Raw genomic sequence first — 17,523 nt, forward strand, 5'->3', positions numbered from 1 at the left:
ATATATAGTCTTTCTGTCTAAGAGCTGCAGATGTGTAGAGAGCAGAATGGGTCTTGTAGACTGGAGAGTGTCCAGACTAGCTGTGTCCTTCCTGCCTTGTCCACTTCAGCATGCAGTGCCGTCATGGGCTATTTCAAAGCCCCTTCCTGTCATGCCTTGCTCTACAGAGCTCAGTGAGTTCCTGCAGTTTTGAAGGTTGAAAGGGCCAAGCTGTTTTCTTTAGCATTCCTGGCTGACTCATTCAGTTGTAACCTGTGATCTGAAGTCTTTATCCACAGGGGCTGGAGGGATGGCTCGCTGTTGGGTGTTAGGAGCACTTGCACAGATGAAAGTTCAATTCCCAGCAACCGTTTCCGGTGTGTTCTGGCCTCCTGGAATAAGATCCGAGGATCTTATGCCTTCTTCTGGCTTCCATGGGCACCTGCATTCATGTGCCCATAACACACACACACACACACACACACACACACACACACCTCAAAAATGAAATCACTCCTTTAGAAGTTGTGAGGAGGTCTCTGTTGACAGTTATGTTTCCCATTGTCCTAAATGTCCACATTATTTCATTTATTTAGTTTTCCCAGCCACCAAAAAATTAGACTGCTCTCCCTTTCTTAGAGGAGAAGTCATAATGGCAGAGCTGGTGACTTTGATGGATTGTGACTCAGACCAACAAGTGCACTGTGCTGTTCTCTGTCCAGCCATGCCAGAATGTTCTAACAATGCCCCCACTTCCTTTCTACTGTTAGAACCAAGTGGGTTTCTGCCTACTTTCTGGTTGGAAGTAGAATGGTGAGCTAGCAGAATGACCCATCTGCTGACTAAGGCCTCTTTATCTCGAGTGTCTTCCAGACGCTTCTGCCAGAAATTTGCATAAACATCTGGGCCCTGGACCCAGAGGCCATGGCTATGCAGCCTGCTGAAGAATTAGAACAAAACTGTGCTGATTCATGGCCCCCACAAGAGCGGGAGGTCAGAAATGACTGTGGGGACTTGATTGCCTCTCAAGATTTTGCCCAGGACCACTTTGCACTCCCCCAGATCCTTGGGCTGCCCACATTAGCTCAGTGCAGCCTTGCCCCCAGCCTTCCAGAGCTTGTGTTCACTGGAGGCTTCCCGGTCAGTGGCAGCATGCCAACTGGAAACCTCTTGTGCCTGGACTTGTCGACAAGGGAGTTCTCCCAGAGTCTGAAGTAATTCCATTTCCATCTATGGGGAGTGCTTATCTTTTGCTGTCCTGTTGCATTCACATGGTGTGAAGAGTGAGAGGCCAGACACCGGGACCGTGAGAGCCTTCTGCCTGCACAGAAGCGGGCTCCCTCCATGGGAATCATGGAGGATGGAGGTCAGGGGTTTGGACTCTCTGTTTGCTGTTATCTGTGGAGAGGACCCTGGCCGAGGCCACCATCATCAGCATCTGTTGTCATGTTCAGTGTGCAGGATGTCCAGGCGAGGGTCTAGGGGTCTCCAGTGTGGGATGGAGGCAGGCAGTACGTTTGCCTCTTCCTTCACCCCTCTCCTTGTCCCCGGCCATGGCTGAATGTGGCACACGAGCATCTTCTGAAGCAAGGCTGCATCCTGTGCGAGTTTGGTGTCCATGGATCATAGACCCAGTCAAAACACGTCTAGAGGCATTGGATCTAAATTTCTTAGACCTGGGACACAAGGAATGCTAACCAAGAGAGAAGGAATTGGTAGTGTGAGCTCTGTCATGTGACATGTCTCTGCTTATCAGATGATTCTCTTAGGAAAGAAAATTGGCATCAGACGGGGAGAAAATATTCACCAAACATGTATGACTAAGGACTTAGCTTTGGAACCTGTGACGAGTGAGCCCGGCTCCATAGTAAGATGAATGGTCTAATTTAAAAAACTGCCAGAAGCTTAGAACAAATACCTCCTAACGGGAGATAAAAGTGTGGCCAGTAATCACAGGGAAGGGTGCTCAGCGCCTGGTTATCAGGGAACGCAAAGTAACACCAGCAGCATGGCCAAAGCCACGAGCTCCTGTGACGTCAAATATCTGTGATCAGACATGGCACAGTGTGGTCCTTGTGCATCATCCCCATGGGTGGGAACTGATGCTGCCACTCTGGAAGAGTCTGGCTGCCCCAGGGCAGGGGGAGGGGCTCAGTGTGAGCTGTGCAGGTGAAAAGGAATGGCACTGGGGGGGCTAGAGATTATGTATGAGAGCATGTTACCAGGACAGCGTCAAGGAGATAGCGTGAGGGATTTAGGACACATGTGGGTTGTGCATGTGCGTGTGTGCACATGCGTAAGTGTGTGTGTGAGTGTGTGCATGTATGTGTGTGTGCATGTGCTTGTATGCGTGCGTGTAAGTGTGCATATATGTATATGCATATATATGCATACATGTGTGCATATATGTGTGTGCGCATGTGTGTATATGCATGTGTGAATGTGTGTGTATGCGTGTGTATGTGTATAGCTGGAGACGCCTGTGCCCCAGAGCTTCTGCACTCACTTAGCACTTGCTAACCCTTGTCTGAAGTATTCACTATACACACAGTACTTATTTTGTTTCTCGGCTTTCTAGAATCTTCCCCATGGGTTCTAAGCTGGGAATCTACCTGTTGTAAGTGCACAGGCCCCAAGGGAGAGGCTCTTGCTTCCTACATTTCCTTTAGTCTCCCTGTGGGTGCAGTTGGGTGCCAGCAAGTGTAGAAACATGGGAATGGCTTTGCTTTCTCTGTGGCTGTGGCTGGGACTGCCATAGAGACCTGCCATGACTGTGAGGTATCTGGGCGGTGTTTTGTGTACTGAACGACTCCTGAGCAGTCCACACAGTTCCACTCGTTCCACCAGGCTGCACCAGCCAAATACTGCAGACCTGGGGGTTCTGAACAGCACAGGGTGATTTTCCAGGGCCAGCAACACGGGTTTGGAGTCTGGCAAGGTCTGCTGCCTGTACACAGGTGCCTTGTCTCCCATGAGGCTGACTAGCAATGTCCATTTATCAATGTATTGAAGTCCAGCAACCAAAAGTCCCCTTTGACCCACCTGCTTAACATGCCCAATTAAAATTAAACACCTTATCATAATTCAGGGTTTCTCCTTTTCCTTTTTAAACCACCTTTGCCTATGGGCCACATCTGTCTCCTTAGCTAGAGTCCTTTGTGCCCGCTCCCAGGACAGATATCCCTTCTGGGTCTCTCTCTTAATCCCTTCCCCTTATATCTTTCATCCTCCTCTGTCTCCTGCCTTTGTCTCTTATTCCCTGCCCTTTGTCCCTCTGTGGCAAATACATCTCCTTTGTGCTGAGAACTTGGTCTTGGGGTGTCTTGGGCTGATGCCGATCCCTTATAGCAACGGAAATAACTCAAGGACAGCTGCATCACCATGGCCCATGGGTGACAGCTTGACACCACACCTTGACAACAATGAAGTGGGTCTAGTTATCAAATGTAAGCTGACTTTAAAAAAAGCCTGTGGTTTGTGGGCATCTAGTGGGTGCTTTCCACCAGGGGTGTTTTGGTCCCATCACCCTTGAGAGGCTACACTAGGCCTTGCCTGCTTATAAGCCAGGAAGTCTTAAGTCTAAGTCAGGTGGCATTGTTATCATCTGCTCCACACGATATCTCCTAAGGAGCCCAGCAAAGTCCCTTCCCCATTCTCTTGTCACGATGGATTCTTGATTCTTTTTTTTTTAATTTTTTTTATATTTTTATTTATTACATATACAATATTCTGTCTGTGTGTATGCCTGCAGACCTCATTACAGATGGTTGTGAGCCACCATGTGGTTGCTGGGAATTGAACTCAGGACCTTTGGAAGAGCAGGCAATGATCTTAACCGCTGAGCCATCTCTCCAGCCCTGGATTCTTGAGTCTTGTTCCTCCTTGTGAAGGATGTCTCCTGCATTGTGTGTCAATCCCCTTGTGCCTGAGAACCTGGGCCTTTTTAGCCAAAGGCTGGATGTGCTTGTAGCCCTGGCTCATGAAAGGCCTTGGGGTGTTTACAAGGGTCCCCCAAAGCCCCAGATTCCCGGTGCATTATGCTTCTTGCTTTCTCTCTGTGCTTCAGCTCTCCGAAGAAGAGAAAATCCAGCGCTACAGCATCCTATCTGAGCTCTACGAGCTGATTGGCTTCCACCGCAAGTCAGCATTCTTCAAGCGCGTGGCTGCCATGCAGTGTGTGGCTCCCAGCATCGCGGAGCCTGGCTGGAGGGCCTGCTACAAGCTCCTTCTGGAGACGCTGCCCGGTTACAGTCTGTCACTAGACCCCAAGGACTTCAACAAAGGTACTGAGGACCCAGGCTTGGGTAGACGTTGCCTTGTTTCCATTCACATTGTGCGTTTGAGCATCTGCTGAGTATTGTGGAACGGTATTGAGCACCTGTGGTTCAAAGGTAGCCAAGCCCTTCTCTTCACAGCCTCTCACTGCAGCGGTGTCATGACAGGAAGTCCTGGAGCCACCTTGTGGCCTTGTTTTTGCATCTTGGTTAGTCGAGGTCAGAAATTGCTCTTGAGGCCATCACCGTGGCCGGTCACCAACACAAGTCCTAATGTTTTTTACTTATCTTACGAAGTGTTGTGAGGTTAGCAAAAATCAGTGTAACTTTCTGGAATAAATAGACATGGGTGTATGTGTATACACACTACTGTGCATTTGTGGCAGATTCTGATTCTGTAATAATAATATTAAAACACAGCTATGTGTAATAACTATAGACAAATAGGATGCTCAGTTTGGTCAAAGTCTTTATTAGTCAGAGACAGATTCCTTCTCTTGATAACTGCTTTAGATGGGGCCCAGAGCTAGTGATGGTTTGGCCTTCAGTCGGAGAGAACTGACTCACCCTCCCACTAGGGTGCAGGGCTCCCACTCTCAATCACAAATCCCTCTCTGGCCACTGATGAGTAGTGCTCAGATGTCACCCTCTCCAGATTCTCCAGTGCCAGCCTTCCCGTCACCTCCATTCCCAGGAGACCAGAATCTTCAGAAGGGAGTCACTCGTCTCAGAGATGAGACCCGCTGTTCTGTGAAGGGCAGGTGGTAAGCCTTCCAGCCCTTGGGGCCACGGTCCCTGTTGTTCAGAGGGGTTTGAAAGCAGCGCCAGTCACGTGTAAATCACGAGGACTACACGGCAAGTGTAGATGGCAGGGGCAGGAATAGTGGCCTACATCTGGAATCCAGCACTTGAGGGGGCCAAGGCAGAAGGATGGCTGTAAATTCGAGGCCAGTCTGGTTTACAGAGAGCAGTCCTGTGGTAAAAGAAACCACACAGTCCCTGTCTGTGCCCTCCCACCCCGCATAAAACAGCAGGTGGTGGGCAGGCCAGGCTCAGCACTTGCTGCACTTGACCGAAACCCCTGGCAGAGCACACACTGAGAACCGATCATTTTAGGAAGGGCAGCCCCTCCCGTCTTTAAGGCAAATACAGATAAGAGTTTTATTCATTGTGTCCATTTTAGGAAAAGGAGTGGTTTGGGGGCTCAGGGGCCTCAAGTCCACTTTCTGGTTAACTGAAATGGACTTTAGGTTTAAACAGAGGAAGAACTGGGACAAGAGGTGTGCACCTGTAAGCAGTCCTGGTTCTGATGAGGTTCCATCCATCACTGTCCCAGATAGTCCTTCAGAGTAGTGTCACGATGTCTTTGTTGCTGAGGGGAGAAGGGTTCCCAGGAGGTAAGCAAGATGACTGGATTGGGTTAAGGTAGAGGTTGGGGCCCAGCAGGACAAGGGGCTCTTCAGATTGGTGAAGAGAGGGAAGGAGGCCATGCCTGCTGAGGAGAGACTGGCCTGGGTGAGGGGGTCACTTGGCAGCCAAGTGGGACATTTGTGCTCAGGCATATAGCAGGCTTATGGGGGGAGGTGTCCCCCACCTCCACTCCCAGTCCCCACAACCCTGGAATTCTGTTTTCAGAGCAGCCAATATCTTGCCTCCCTGGATGCGCAGGGGCGAGGTGGGCAGGCAGAGGTCTCCTGAGCAGCTTTCCGTTCCTGTGCTCTGCTGGTGCTGTCCTTTCATGTTAGGCTCACAGAAGAGCCTGTCCCTCCTATGACCTTGCTAGACGGGTCTCCTCCATCCTGCGCCCCTGCTGAGGGGTATTTTTAAAACAGTGACACACAGACCTTGGCATTTGTCTGTGTTCAGTACCGTCAGTGACTGTGGCACACTCTAGACAGCGGCTTTCATTTATTTAACTTTTTGGAGACAAGGTTTCATGATGTATCTCAGGCTGGCCTTGAACTCACAAGCCCAGGGTGGCCTGGGACTCTCAGTCCTCCTGCCATGGCCTCCCAATTGGTAGGAGTACAGGCATGTGCCTCAACACTGTTGTGTGGTGTCACTTGGAAGTAGATCTTGTCCTTGACTTTAAGATATATATTTTTTTAAATATTTATTTATTTATTTATTTATTTATTTATTTATTTATTTATTTATTTATTATGTATACAGTGTTCTGTCTGTGTGTATGCCTGCAGGCCAGAAGAGGGCACCAGACCTCATTACAGATGGTTGTGAGCCACCATGTGGTTGCTGGGAATTGAACTCAGGACCTTTGGAAGAGCAGGCAATGCTCTTAACCTCTGAGCCATCTCTCCAGCCCCTTTAAGATATATTTTTTAAGCTAATTTATTTATTTTGTGTTTGGTGTGTGTATGTGTGTGTGTGTGTATTGTGGTATGCATGCAGAGGTCAGAGGGCAAGATGTAGGAGTCATTTCTCTCCAGTCACGTGGAGTTCAGAGATAGTTCTCAGGTCGTCAGGCTTGGTGGCAGATGCTTTGCCTGCTGAACCATCTTGCTGGGCCCTGTCCCTTACTTTCACTTTAGCTGTCAGGATTGCGGGCAAGGGGTCAAGAGACAGATTTGGGACTCTTTCTAGAAGGTCTTAGATGCTGCAGAGATTTTATAGCCCTTGCCACTGGAACAGAGGACGCCTCTAGAATGGAATCCACTCTCTTCATGTGCTGGAAGAGCTGGACTGGAGTGAGGAGGCAGCAGAGGGCAGGCAGGACGCTTCTACAGAGCCCACGATGACCCTGTGCTGGTCACTTTGCTGTGACTTGGGATGGACAGACTCATGGGTGCCCTCAGCTCCTGTCTGCCCTTAGCTGTCTCTGGATTCCTCCAGCCTGGGCCTTCCAGACCCCATTTAATTGTCTGATCTAATGTGGTTTCCATCTGTTCTGTCACTTTGTCCCCACAAGAGGTGGAGTGGAATCTAAAGTTTGTTGGTCACCTGTTGCATGATTGGCCTTCCTGAGGGGAAGTGGGCCTGTAGACCGATGTGACTGATCCTCGGTGTTGGAACTGCTCAGGGATCTGTGACCCTCTGCAGGCTCTTTGGGCTGTCTCCACTGTCTGAATAGTTCTGCTGCAGCTGTCACTACAAGCCCTTCCTTAGCTCTCAGAGCACTGCCGAGACCATGCTGCATGCCCTTGGCAGAATGCCACATGGAACCCGGGGACAACAGGTGCTCGAAACCTTCAGATGGGGTGACTGTTGCAGGCCCCTGTGAACTCTGCATAGCCACCTCCCGTCTGCCCTCTGCTGCCCTCCTCCACTCCAGTTCAGCTCTGCAGGACTCAGAAGATGGTGGGCGCCATTCTAGGGGCTTCCCTCCCTTGTTCCCGCAGCAAGGACAGTGGTGGGAGGGGAATCTGGATGCTAGGGGCTGGGGCAGGTGTGTTTGAGAAGTCTGCTCGTGTCTGTCCAGCGGATGGGGAAGCCCCTGCCTTGCATTGATCCTGCAGGAGCCCTGGTGGTTGTGGAGAAAGAAAGGAGGCCCCAGCTGGGCCTGGGTCAGGGTAGAGGTCAATTGAGGAAAGCGGAAAGAGAAGGAAGAGAAGGGGCGATGATGAGTGAGGAAGAAATTGTAAGACTTTTGGGAGCCAAGGTCAGACTGAGTGGGATGAAGAATTTGGCATCTAAATGAGCTTGGACTTGGTCCTTGTGGCTGGGATGTTTTTAAGAGGCTTACCTGAGAATCAACCTGGAAATGGGTGAAGCAGTAAAGGGATGGTTTGATGTTCCCGGGAGCATGGCTCTTGTGTTCTCCTATGTTCATGGGTATGTACTGATGGAGCACCCAGATTCTAAGAGTTGGTGACTAGGACAGCCATTCCCGAATTCCTGGCCTCTTCGTAGCCACTGCTGCATCCCACTTAGCCACTTTCCTCCTCTTTGGGAGAGAAATGTAGAGAACAAAGCCCGTGGAGTAAATGGCGTCCTCCACACACTCTGGCTCTTCCTGTAGCAGCGATGTGGAAGGGACGGGACAGACGGGATGATGTGGAAGCTCCAACCTGCCTCCCACACCAGCGGAAGCTCTCCAGTCCTCTTTCCAGGCTGACCTCCAGCTCTTGCAAAGACACACCTAGTTACTGTGAGGTGACAGCAGTAAGACCTGGAGCGGCTCTTGCTGTTTAGAGCCCTCTGCCATGTTTAGGATGCAGTTTTGTAGTGGAAAGATGGGTTATTTTTATGTCTTCTTTACCAGTAACAGCTCTGAGAGCAAGTCTTCTTAAATGAAAAAGTTATAATTATGTATTTAGTTGTACGTGTGCGTGCCTGCATGCGTGAGTGTGTCTGTGTGTGCACACACATGTGTGAGTGCATGCCACAGCTTGCAAGTGGATATTGGAAAATGACTTGCAAGGGTCAGTTCTCTTCTTCCATTCTGTGGTCCCAGGGATCAAGCTTAGGTCATCAGGCTGGGCAGCAAGCTTCCTCATCTGCTGAGCCATCCCATTTCTCCTCTCCCTTCTTAAAAACATATAGATCACACAAGGCTTTTATTATTTTCTTTCTATCAATTCACTTTATTCTTTTTTTTTAATATGCAGCTGTTTTCTTTCTTTCTTTTTATTAAGATTTTATTTATTACATATACAATACAGTGTTTTGCCTCCATGTATGCCTGCATGCCAGAAGAGGGCACCAGATTTCATTTTAGATGGTTGTGAGCCACCATGTGGTTGCTGGGAGTTGAACTCAGGACCTCTGGAAGAACAGTCAGTGTCCTTAACCTCTGAGCCATCTCTCCAGCCCCAATTCACTTTATTCTATGTGATTTTGTTTTATTAAAAAATAGATTTTGGGCTGGTGAGATGTCTCCGTAGTTAAAAGCATTTGCCGCTCTTGCAGAAGACCTGGGTTTGTTTTTAAGCTCCTACGTGGTGGCTCACAGTCATCTGTAACTCCTGTTCCAAGGGATCCTGCGCCCTCTTCTAGCTTCTGTGGGCACGAGACACTTATGTGGTGTACATCCATACACATAGGCAAACACATACATAAAAAAGTAAATTTTATTAAAAAATTATTTTAAAAGCAATTTCAGATCCACAGGAAAAAATGACCATACAGTTATCCCCTTTCTCCACAGAGACATGGCCTTCCCTACCAGCCAGCATTCCCACCCAGTAGAGCATCTGCTACAGCCAGTGAGCCAACATAGTATATCTGTACCCTCAGCCCACAGCTCCTGTCAGGGCTCACTATTGGTGCTGGACGTTCTTTGGGTTTTGAGTATGATGACGGAGCCGCCGTCATGGAGTCACACAAAATCCTTGCATCCTCCCATAGGTCGTCCGCGCTCTGTCCAGCCCAAGCCGCTGCAGCCACACATCCTTTCGTGATCTCCACACTTCTCCTTTTTCCAGAATGACATCAGGCACGTGGTTTTGGAGGCTGACTCTCATGAATAAAGCATCCGCGTGAAGGTTCTGTGTGAATGTAGTGTTTCAGCTCCTCTGGGCCAGCGTTAAGAAGCACAGTGACTGTGTCATATGGCTGCCTTTCACTCCCAGAGACAGTGGGTGACAGTTTCCACTGCTGTGTGTCCTGGCCAGCCTTTGGAACTGTCAGTGTTCTGGATTAAAGTGTGGTGGGGTCTTGTAGTTTACAGTTACCTAGCGAGTACATTGAGCATTTCTTCCTATGCTTGTCTGAGCGTCTTCCCGGGTGATTCCAATTGAAAACCAGATTCTTTGTTCTCTGCTTCTATAATATGCATAACAGTCCTTTAGCAATATCTTTGACAAATATTTCCTCCCGGCATGCATCTCGTTTTCCCGTTCTCTCGGCAGCTTGTCTACAAAACAGCAGTTCTCGATTTTAATGACATCTACTCCACCAGCTCTTTCTCTTAGGGATGTGACTTTGGAGCCGTATTTAAAAATCTACCACTACGCCAAGTGCTCCCTACGGCTTTCATTTATCGACTTGTAGGGGAAAATTTCATAGACCCCAAAGAAGTTCCATGAACTCTTAGAACCTTCCAGAGAGGTTTGTATTAATTGGAGGTCCATTTTGGTGGACTATTTGTGAAGTCCACAGTTAGCATCTTGGTTTACGACCTGGTTGGTGGCTGTCCCGTGTCCCGGCTGGTCTGCTGGAGGGCCTCCTCTGGGTCACTCACTCCTTTGTCAGAGCCCCGTTGACCATACTGACATGGGTATTTCTGCATTCTCTTTTCTCCTCTATCAATTGTTTTGTTTGTCTATTTGCCAAAACCACACTGCCTTGATTACTTTAACTTTATAGTAAGTATTGCAGTCAGGGATATTTTTATTTATTAAAAAATTTTGCCCTTTTTGGATATCACAGAAAAGTGGCCGTTCAATGGAAGTGGTTATTCATATTAAAGTGCTAGCTCCTGTTTTTTTTTTTTTTTTCCCTGTGGTATTTAGAGCAGCTGCCACACCGAGTGATGGTCTGCGCAGGGCCTCTGGGCTGTGACTGCCTGACTTGTGCCCGCTTCAGGACTGAGTGGGGCTGCCCAGTCTCCAGCTTTGCTAAGCCCCATGCCTGTGGGTGCACATGGCCACAACATCTATTTGAGCCACATCAAGGCAGGCTGTGGCCTCTTGGTAATACTTCCACATGACTGACCTGTTTCCGACAGCTCAGTGAGAGACTCTGTGAGCACATGGGACATGTGGATGGATGGAAGTCCAGGATACCTTTACTCATGGTTTGATCTTGGCCAAGTTGCCCCATGTCCTGTGTCTGTGTGTCTGAATCTTGGGGGCAGTAGTTTATAGAAGGATCGGATTCCCTGTAGGGTGCTGAGGACAGAGCTCAGCATGCTGTCAGAGTCAGGGGGAGTTCTGATGTTTCTCAAGGATGGCACTAAGGGAGTGTAAGAAGACGGACCGAGTACTGAGAGCCTTTGAGGCCAGCGCAGCTGCTGCGGCCCTCCTGTGGGTTTGATGGCCTTGATTGGAATGAGGGCCAGGGTGTCTGGACAGTCAAAGTTAGAGTTACTGGCAGAAGAGAAAGTGAAAGGTCCTCCCATTTGGGAAGGGGAGCAGGATGTCCTGGCCGATTTTGCAGTATTCTGGAGAGATTTGATGGTCTAAGAGAAGATCCTGGAAAGAGAGGAGTTTTTGGAGTACCACGTGATCAGTTTTGAGAGGCGGGAAGGCGATTTTTAGATACTGAGATGGCCCCGCGAGTGGGCGTGTCCTGCAAGTGGGGGCCTTCATGCTGAGACTGAGACACCCCTTTCCCCTCCCCCCTGCGTGAGCGTGCCCCGTGAGTGGGGCTTTCAAGTGGGGGCTTCATGTGGTGTGCTTCTAGGAGACTCTGGGTGAGACTGCAGGGCTTTTCTGTTACTTCCCTTGGTATCTTTGAACTTTGCCCCAGGCTGGCTGCAGGCTAAAAGCACAAGGACTTCACGCAAAGGCACACTTAGCATTGCCTTAAGTTTGTCTTTCTGTACAGGGCCTACCTGAGAACACTCTGAAGTCCTTTTCCCATGATGCACTGCCCTCCCCACCCTCCGGCCTTCCCATTTCACCCTCCAGCACTTAGCGGGGACGCTGTTTCTTCTGAGATCGCAATGTTGCTTCTGTGGAGATTGAATTCCTTTGTGTCTCTACTCTCCTAATGCCTGCTGTTCCTCCTCTGGCACCTTCTGTGACTTTGTAAGCACACTTAAAAGCCATCTGGGTGGCTTACATAACACCCCCTCCCCAGCCTCCTGCCAGTCCCACAGTTCTGGCCCCTTTGTCCTTTGCTTCCTGGTGGAGGTGTCCATGTGAACACCTGTGGTGAAAGACTGGACCCACCAGGAGTCCTCACAGCTACTGTGGCCAGTTATTACATTTGTTCCCGGCTCTTCATTTACAAGTCTTAAGAATGGAACATACTTCTTTTGAAAAATCCAAGTGGTTCTGCCCTTTTCACTTGCACTTTTTGTTTCAGGAGGGGACGTTTGCCATAATTTTGTGGGAGCAGTGAGGTTCGGTAAGAGTTAAAATGGTAACTGTCAGCCGGTTGCATCTCTAGACAATAAAAACCACTTTAAGCCCCACCTCCACTTCATACGTTTCTCAGAGAACTAAATGGAAATCTACCAAAGCCCCATACTTGTGAATAAAAGCTAGACTGTCAGGTCTCTCAGATCCAGAAATGTCTTCGGTCTTGTTTGTGAGGTGAGTGTTTTGCCAGCTGGCTGCAGAGGCTCGAGTTAGGACCCTGCTTCTGTGTTCTGTGTGTTTGCTGGCGTAGGGACCACATCTTCTTTCTTAGTCTTATTTGTGCTGCTGCGTGAGAAGGTTTCTCTGTTTTGCTTTTTGCTCAGTCTTTTGCTAAATGAGAGATTAAATGTCGCCGAGGAACTTTTTTGAAAGAGACGCGGATTTTGATGTTGCTGAATGGCAGCTGTCAAAGCCTGAACCTCAGTGACAAGATTGCAGAGAGTTTTGTCAGGAGTCAAGTGCTGCAAATCTGTCTTTGCAAAAGCTTCAGTGTTTTACTGGAGGACTCTGAACCACAGAGGAGGCACCACGTGCTCAGGGCTCACTGGTGAGCTAGTTTGTCCTGGGTCTCACTCACACCTACCCATGGTAGTAACTGGACCATTGCCTAGTGGGAAAAATAACCAAGTGATAGTCACTAACACAGGCTGGTTTCCTGCATGAGAATGAGCCCTTGGATTGGTAGTGCCAAGATGAGATGAATGAGAACTGGGGCTTTTGAAGGCGTGGCTAGCTAGCTTGGTCTTGACTCGAACTCTTCCTCCTCCTAAAATTCTCTTCTGTTGCAGTGCTTGGTCCTAGCCTCTTTGACCAGGTGGAAACATGGCAAGGATGCGTCTCATTTTCTGCTTTTCTTATTGATGCAGGATGTCACCACTGTATGTTCCAGGCCATTTCTGGAAGATAAGTCACATCCTAGTATATACTGTGGAGGTTGGGTCGGCTTCCAGGTTTTCAATTGATCTGTTATTATGACATATACTAAACGTCCAGGAACTTGAGCAAACAGCTGAAGTGAACCCTCCACCCAGCAAATCCCCGGAGCCTTGGCATTGCATCCTCACACACTTGAGCATGCACACCTAAAACAGAAGGAGATTTTTCTGGTGTCAGGCTCTCATCTTGACCCACATGCCAGTTAACTACCCATCATGCACCAGGCCTGCCAGGCATTAAGGATCCTTGGATGAATAAGCCACATTGCTGCTGCCAAGGCAATGAGGAATTGATGGAAGAAACAGAATCATGAGCTTACAGGGGCCCCACTGTGCCTGTTAGCGGCTGGAGTCTATGCCTGTTGCTCAGCACACACAGGAAAGGGAGTGGCTGGCTGCGCGGGGCACGGTGGTGGGAGGCGAGATCAGCAGGGGCTGTGAGTTACATGGAACATCTTAGGCAAATTGCCTGAGGTGAGGATGCAAGAAGCAGGGATCCACACTCTCCAGGCAGCAGACAGAGGAGTGCCTTGCGCCACTTGTCAGTTGACATTGACCGAGGGTCTGTTTATACAGACGCCTCTGTTCTGGGGGTATTGTAATCAGCACCAAACAGTCTTCGTGTGCGGGGACTCATGATGGTGGAGTGGGGCTTGGGGTTGACATACAAGTAGGTAACCATAGCAGAAGAGATCTGGTATATCAAGGGTTTGTTCTCAATGCAGTAATGGAGCAGGCTGGCTCATTAATCACCCCGCAGAGTTGGAGGCCGATGCCGCGTGTTAAACACATTATATTCATTGGGTCATAATATTAGCACTTATCAGCTAGCATTTATTGAGAAGTTAGGATGAACGGCTGCAGCACTTTAAATGGGCTGCTTGCAGCTTTGTGACACGGAGGACCCTTGTTTCCCTGTGCGAGCTCCTCCCCTGCCTGCCCCAGCTCACAGGGCACACTCATTCACTCCCCCTCCACTGTCCCCACAGCAGCCAGCAGCATCTGTACCTCCTATGGGCTTATCCTGACAGAATGGCCACGGCCTTAGGGGAGGCACTCTGTCCCCCTATCTTTCTTTCATGTGTTTGTGTATGAGGTTCTCAGTGAGTGTATGCTAAGTGTGACTCTCGTGAGCTCTTTGAGATTGCCAGTGAGCATCAGTTTTGTCTGTGTCTGAATTCCCTTATGTTTTTATGATCCGAGTCTTGGCTCAGCAGGGACTTAACCAGTTTGGTTGATTGCAGGCATTAGGTAGGAATGTTAGGGCTCAGAGCGCCTGACCTTTCGGGTGCTGAGATCACATTGGGGTGTAGAGGGCAAGTGCAGTCTACGTGTTGAATTCTCTATAGATCCAGTGCTAATTCCATCAAAATTCCAGTAGCATTCTTTACAGAACTAGGAAAAAAACCTTAAAAAAAAAGACAGCCAAAGTAATCATAAGCAAAAAGAAAACTGGTGTCACAATATCTGAATTCAAACTCTAGAGCCATAACAGCAAAGACAGCATGGCTCTGCCCAAACACAGACATAAAGACCGATGGAGCACAACAGAGGATGCAGAAACAAACCTACACAACCATAGGCATCTAGTTTCTGACAAAGGTGTCAAACACATACACTGATGAAAACAGGCCATTCAGCGAGCCATACTTGATAGTTACCCGCAGAGGACTCAGAGCCACGCTTCTCATCCTGCCACAAACATGAACTCATAGTGGATCAGATACCTCAGAGCTGGAGACACTGGGCCTGCTAGAAGGGAACATAGGAAAAGCATGTTCAGATGCAGGTGTGAGCAAGGACTTTGTGAAGAGAACCGCAGCTCACAGGGAGTCAGTCATCCCTGTGAGGGTTAGCAAATGGATGACGTGGATTTAGAAGGCTTCTGCATGGCAAACAAAGCTGACAACAGGGCAGAACAGGAACAAACCTTTGCCAGCTATGCTCCAGACGGGGCTTAAGATATGGAACATACAAGGTGCGTCAAAAAAATAAAAGGCAAGCCCAAACAACCAACCAGAAAATGGGCCGGTGAACTGAGCACAGCTGTTAAAAGAAGAAGCACAAATGGCCAATGACTATTTTGAAAAGCATTTAACATCCCTAATCAGAAGGGCCGTGCAAGTCAAAACCACATTGCTACTCCATCTCACACCACTCAGGAAAGATTTCGTCAAGGCAACAAATGGCGGTAGATGCTGGGGAGGGTGTCCGGAGAGAGGGGCCCTTTGGTGCAGCTGCTATGGAAATCAGCGTGAGGGTTTCTCAAAAAATTAAAAACAGAGCGACCATATAACCATCACTCCTGACACACACATAAAATATCTTCCCACAGAATCACCTGCCATCCCTGCTCACTGTTGCTCTGTTCACAGTATCAGGGGAGTGGACCCGCTTAGACAGTTATCACATGACGGATAGACAATGAAAGGCAGTCCGTGCACACAGCGAAGCTCTGTTCAGCCTTGAAGAACAATGCAGTTACGTCACTTGTGAGAAAGTGGATGGAACTGGAAAATATTAAGTGAAGTAACTCAGACACAGAGTGCATGTTCTTTTTCACATGTTGGCCCTACCTTCTAATTTTTACATATGTGTACATATGAAGGAATGAGTGTGGGTGCAGGAAACTACAGAGGCCATGAAAGAGGAAGAGGAGGATTTCCCAGAAGTAGAGAAAAGGGGTGCCAGAACACATGTGGTGTGGAAAGTGGGGTACCCGGGCTGGAACATACAAGTGGGGAGGGCAGGCAGGGAGCTAGGGGAGAGGAACAGGGTAGGGAGGGAATCAGCTAAAACAAACACATATGGAAATATCATAAGGGTGTTGGAGAGATGGCTCGGCAGTCAAGAGTACTCGCTGCTCTTGTAGAGGATCCGGGTTTGGTTCTAGTGCCCATATTGAGTAGCTCACAACCACCTGTGACTCCAGCTGCAGAGCATCAGATGCCTATGAGCTCCTTGGGCACTTGGACTCACATACACATGATTAAAAATAAAAATAAATCTTAAAACTGGGGCCGCAGAGATAGCTCAGCAGTTAACAGCATGGGTTACTCTTGTGGAGGATCCAGGTTTGGTTCCCAGCACCCACATGGGGGAACCCACAACAACCTGTAGTCTAGTATCAGGAGAATTGAATGCCCTCCTCTGTGGGCTCTGAGCATGCATGTGGTACACATACATACATTCAGGCAAACACTTATACATAAAATAATAAATCTAAAAACAAAATAAAAAACCTTAAACATTAAAAAAGAAAATGTCACAAGAAAATCTATTACTGTATATACTAATTTTAAGAGCCTTCATGTGGGACTTCTTGCATCCTAGAGTACAGATTCCTACTGTGTGTGTGTGTGAGAGAGAGAGAAAGAGACACACACACACACACAGAGACACACAGAGAGTCAGAGATGGAGACTCAGGATTCCTGTGTCCATCCACATAGGCTCCTAGGAGGCAGATGGAGACTGCGAGGCAGCTGTGGCTACAGCAGGCCTGCAGAAAGTCAGGTTATGTCATTTCCCCCAGCTTTCCCCCGTGTCTAGAGTCTCCCGACATTGTGAGGGACCCCTTGTCCACGTCTTCTTTTTGAAAGATTTTACGGCGGAAAATCTGTAGAATTAGTAATTGTTGCCAAAAGGAGCTGGGACCCTAGGACTCTGCGTTCTTAAGGAAATACTTTCAAGAAGGCTGTGTAAGCAAGTGTCCTACCTGTCCTTTCAAATGTGCCGCGCTGTTTGGGAGTGAGGGGCCCTTCCAGCCCCTGGATGACCTTGTTATCTATTTATCTCTCCCCTCCACGTTGATCCTGAGGGCCCATCTAGGTTTATCGCTTCTTGAGAAAATCTCTCTCATTTACTCAAATGCACTGGAAACAATCTTCTGGAGGCTATCAGGGTTATTTCAGTGGACGTCTTCATAGAAGAGAGAAAGTATAGTGTAAGGCTGTTTTTTAAAATTCTTCTTTCCAAGCCAGGCGTTGGTGGTACAGGCCTTTAATCCCAGCACTCGGGAGGCAGAGGCAGGTGGATCTCTGTGAGTTCGAGGTCAGCCTGGTCTATAGAGCGAGTGCCAGGACAGGCTCCAAAGCTACACAGAAATCCTTGTCTTGAAAGCAAACAAACAAACAAACAAAATAGTAAAATTCTTCTTTCTATACTGGGGTTGGAGCCTGGGATCTTGCCCGTGTTAGGCAGGTGTTCTACCTCTGAGCTCTGTGTTGTAGAAAATAACTTTAAGGTGTGTGACTTTTGTTTATGCTGCATTTGTTTAACTCCATGAAGCTGTGTTACTTTGTCTAAAACACCTGATGGTCAAATAAAGAGCTGAATGGCCAATAGCAAG

The 17,523-nt window shown here is 48.5% G+C and overlaps 1 protein-coding gene across 1 annotated transcript in view; it reads left to right on the plus strand.

Moving 5' to 3' along the window:
* Positions 1–17,523, plus strand: part of Trappc9 (trafficking protein particle complex subunit 9) — a 430,884-nt gene that overhangs the window by 38,322 nt on the left and 375,039 nt on the right. Inside the window, exon 8 of the mRNA XM_050145170.1 lies at positions 4,046–4,262. Coding sequence (XP_050001127.1) covers positions 4,046–4,262 — 217 coding nt within the window. The remainder of the gene's footprint in view (positions 1–4,045; positions 4,263–17,523) is intronic.

The sequence above is a fragment of the Alexandromys fortis genome, unplaced genomic scaffold (assembly GCF_014885135.2).
Source record: "Alexandromys fortis isolate MF-2015 unplaced genomic scaffold, M_Fortis_MF-2015_v1.1 scaffold_2_1_26212458, whole genome shotgun sequence".
NCBI classification, from domain to species: Eukaryota; Metazoa; Chordata; class Mammalia; order Rodentia; family Cricetidae; genus Alexandromys; species Alexandromys fortis.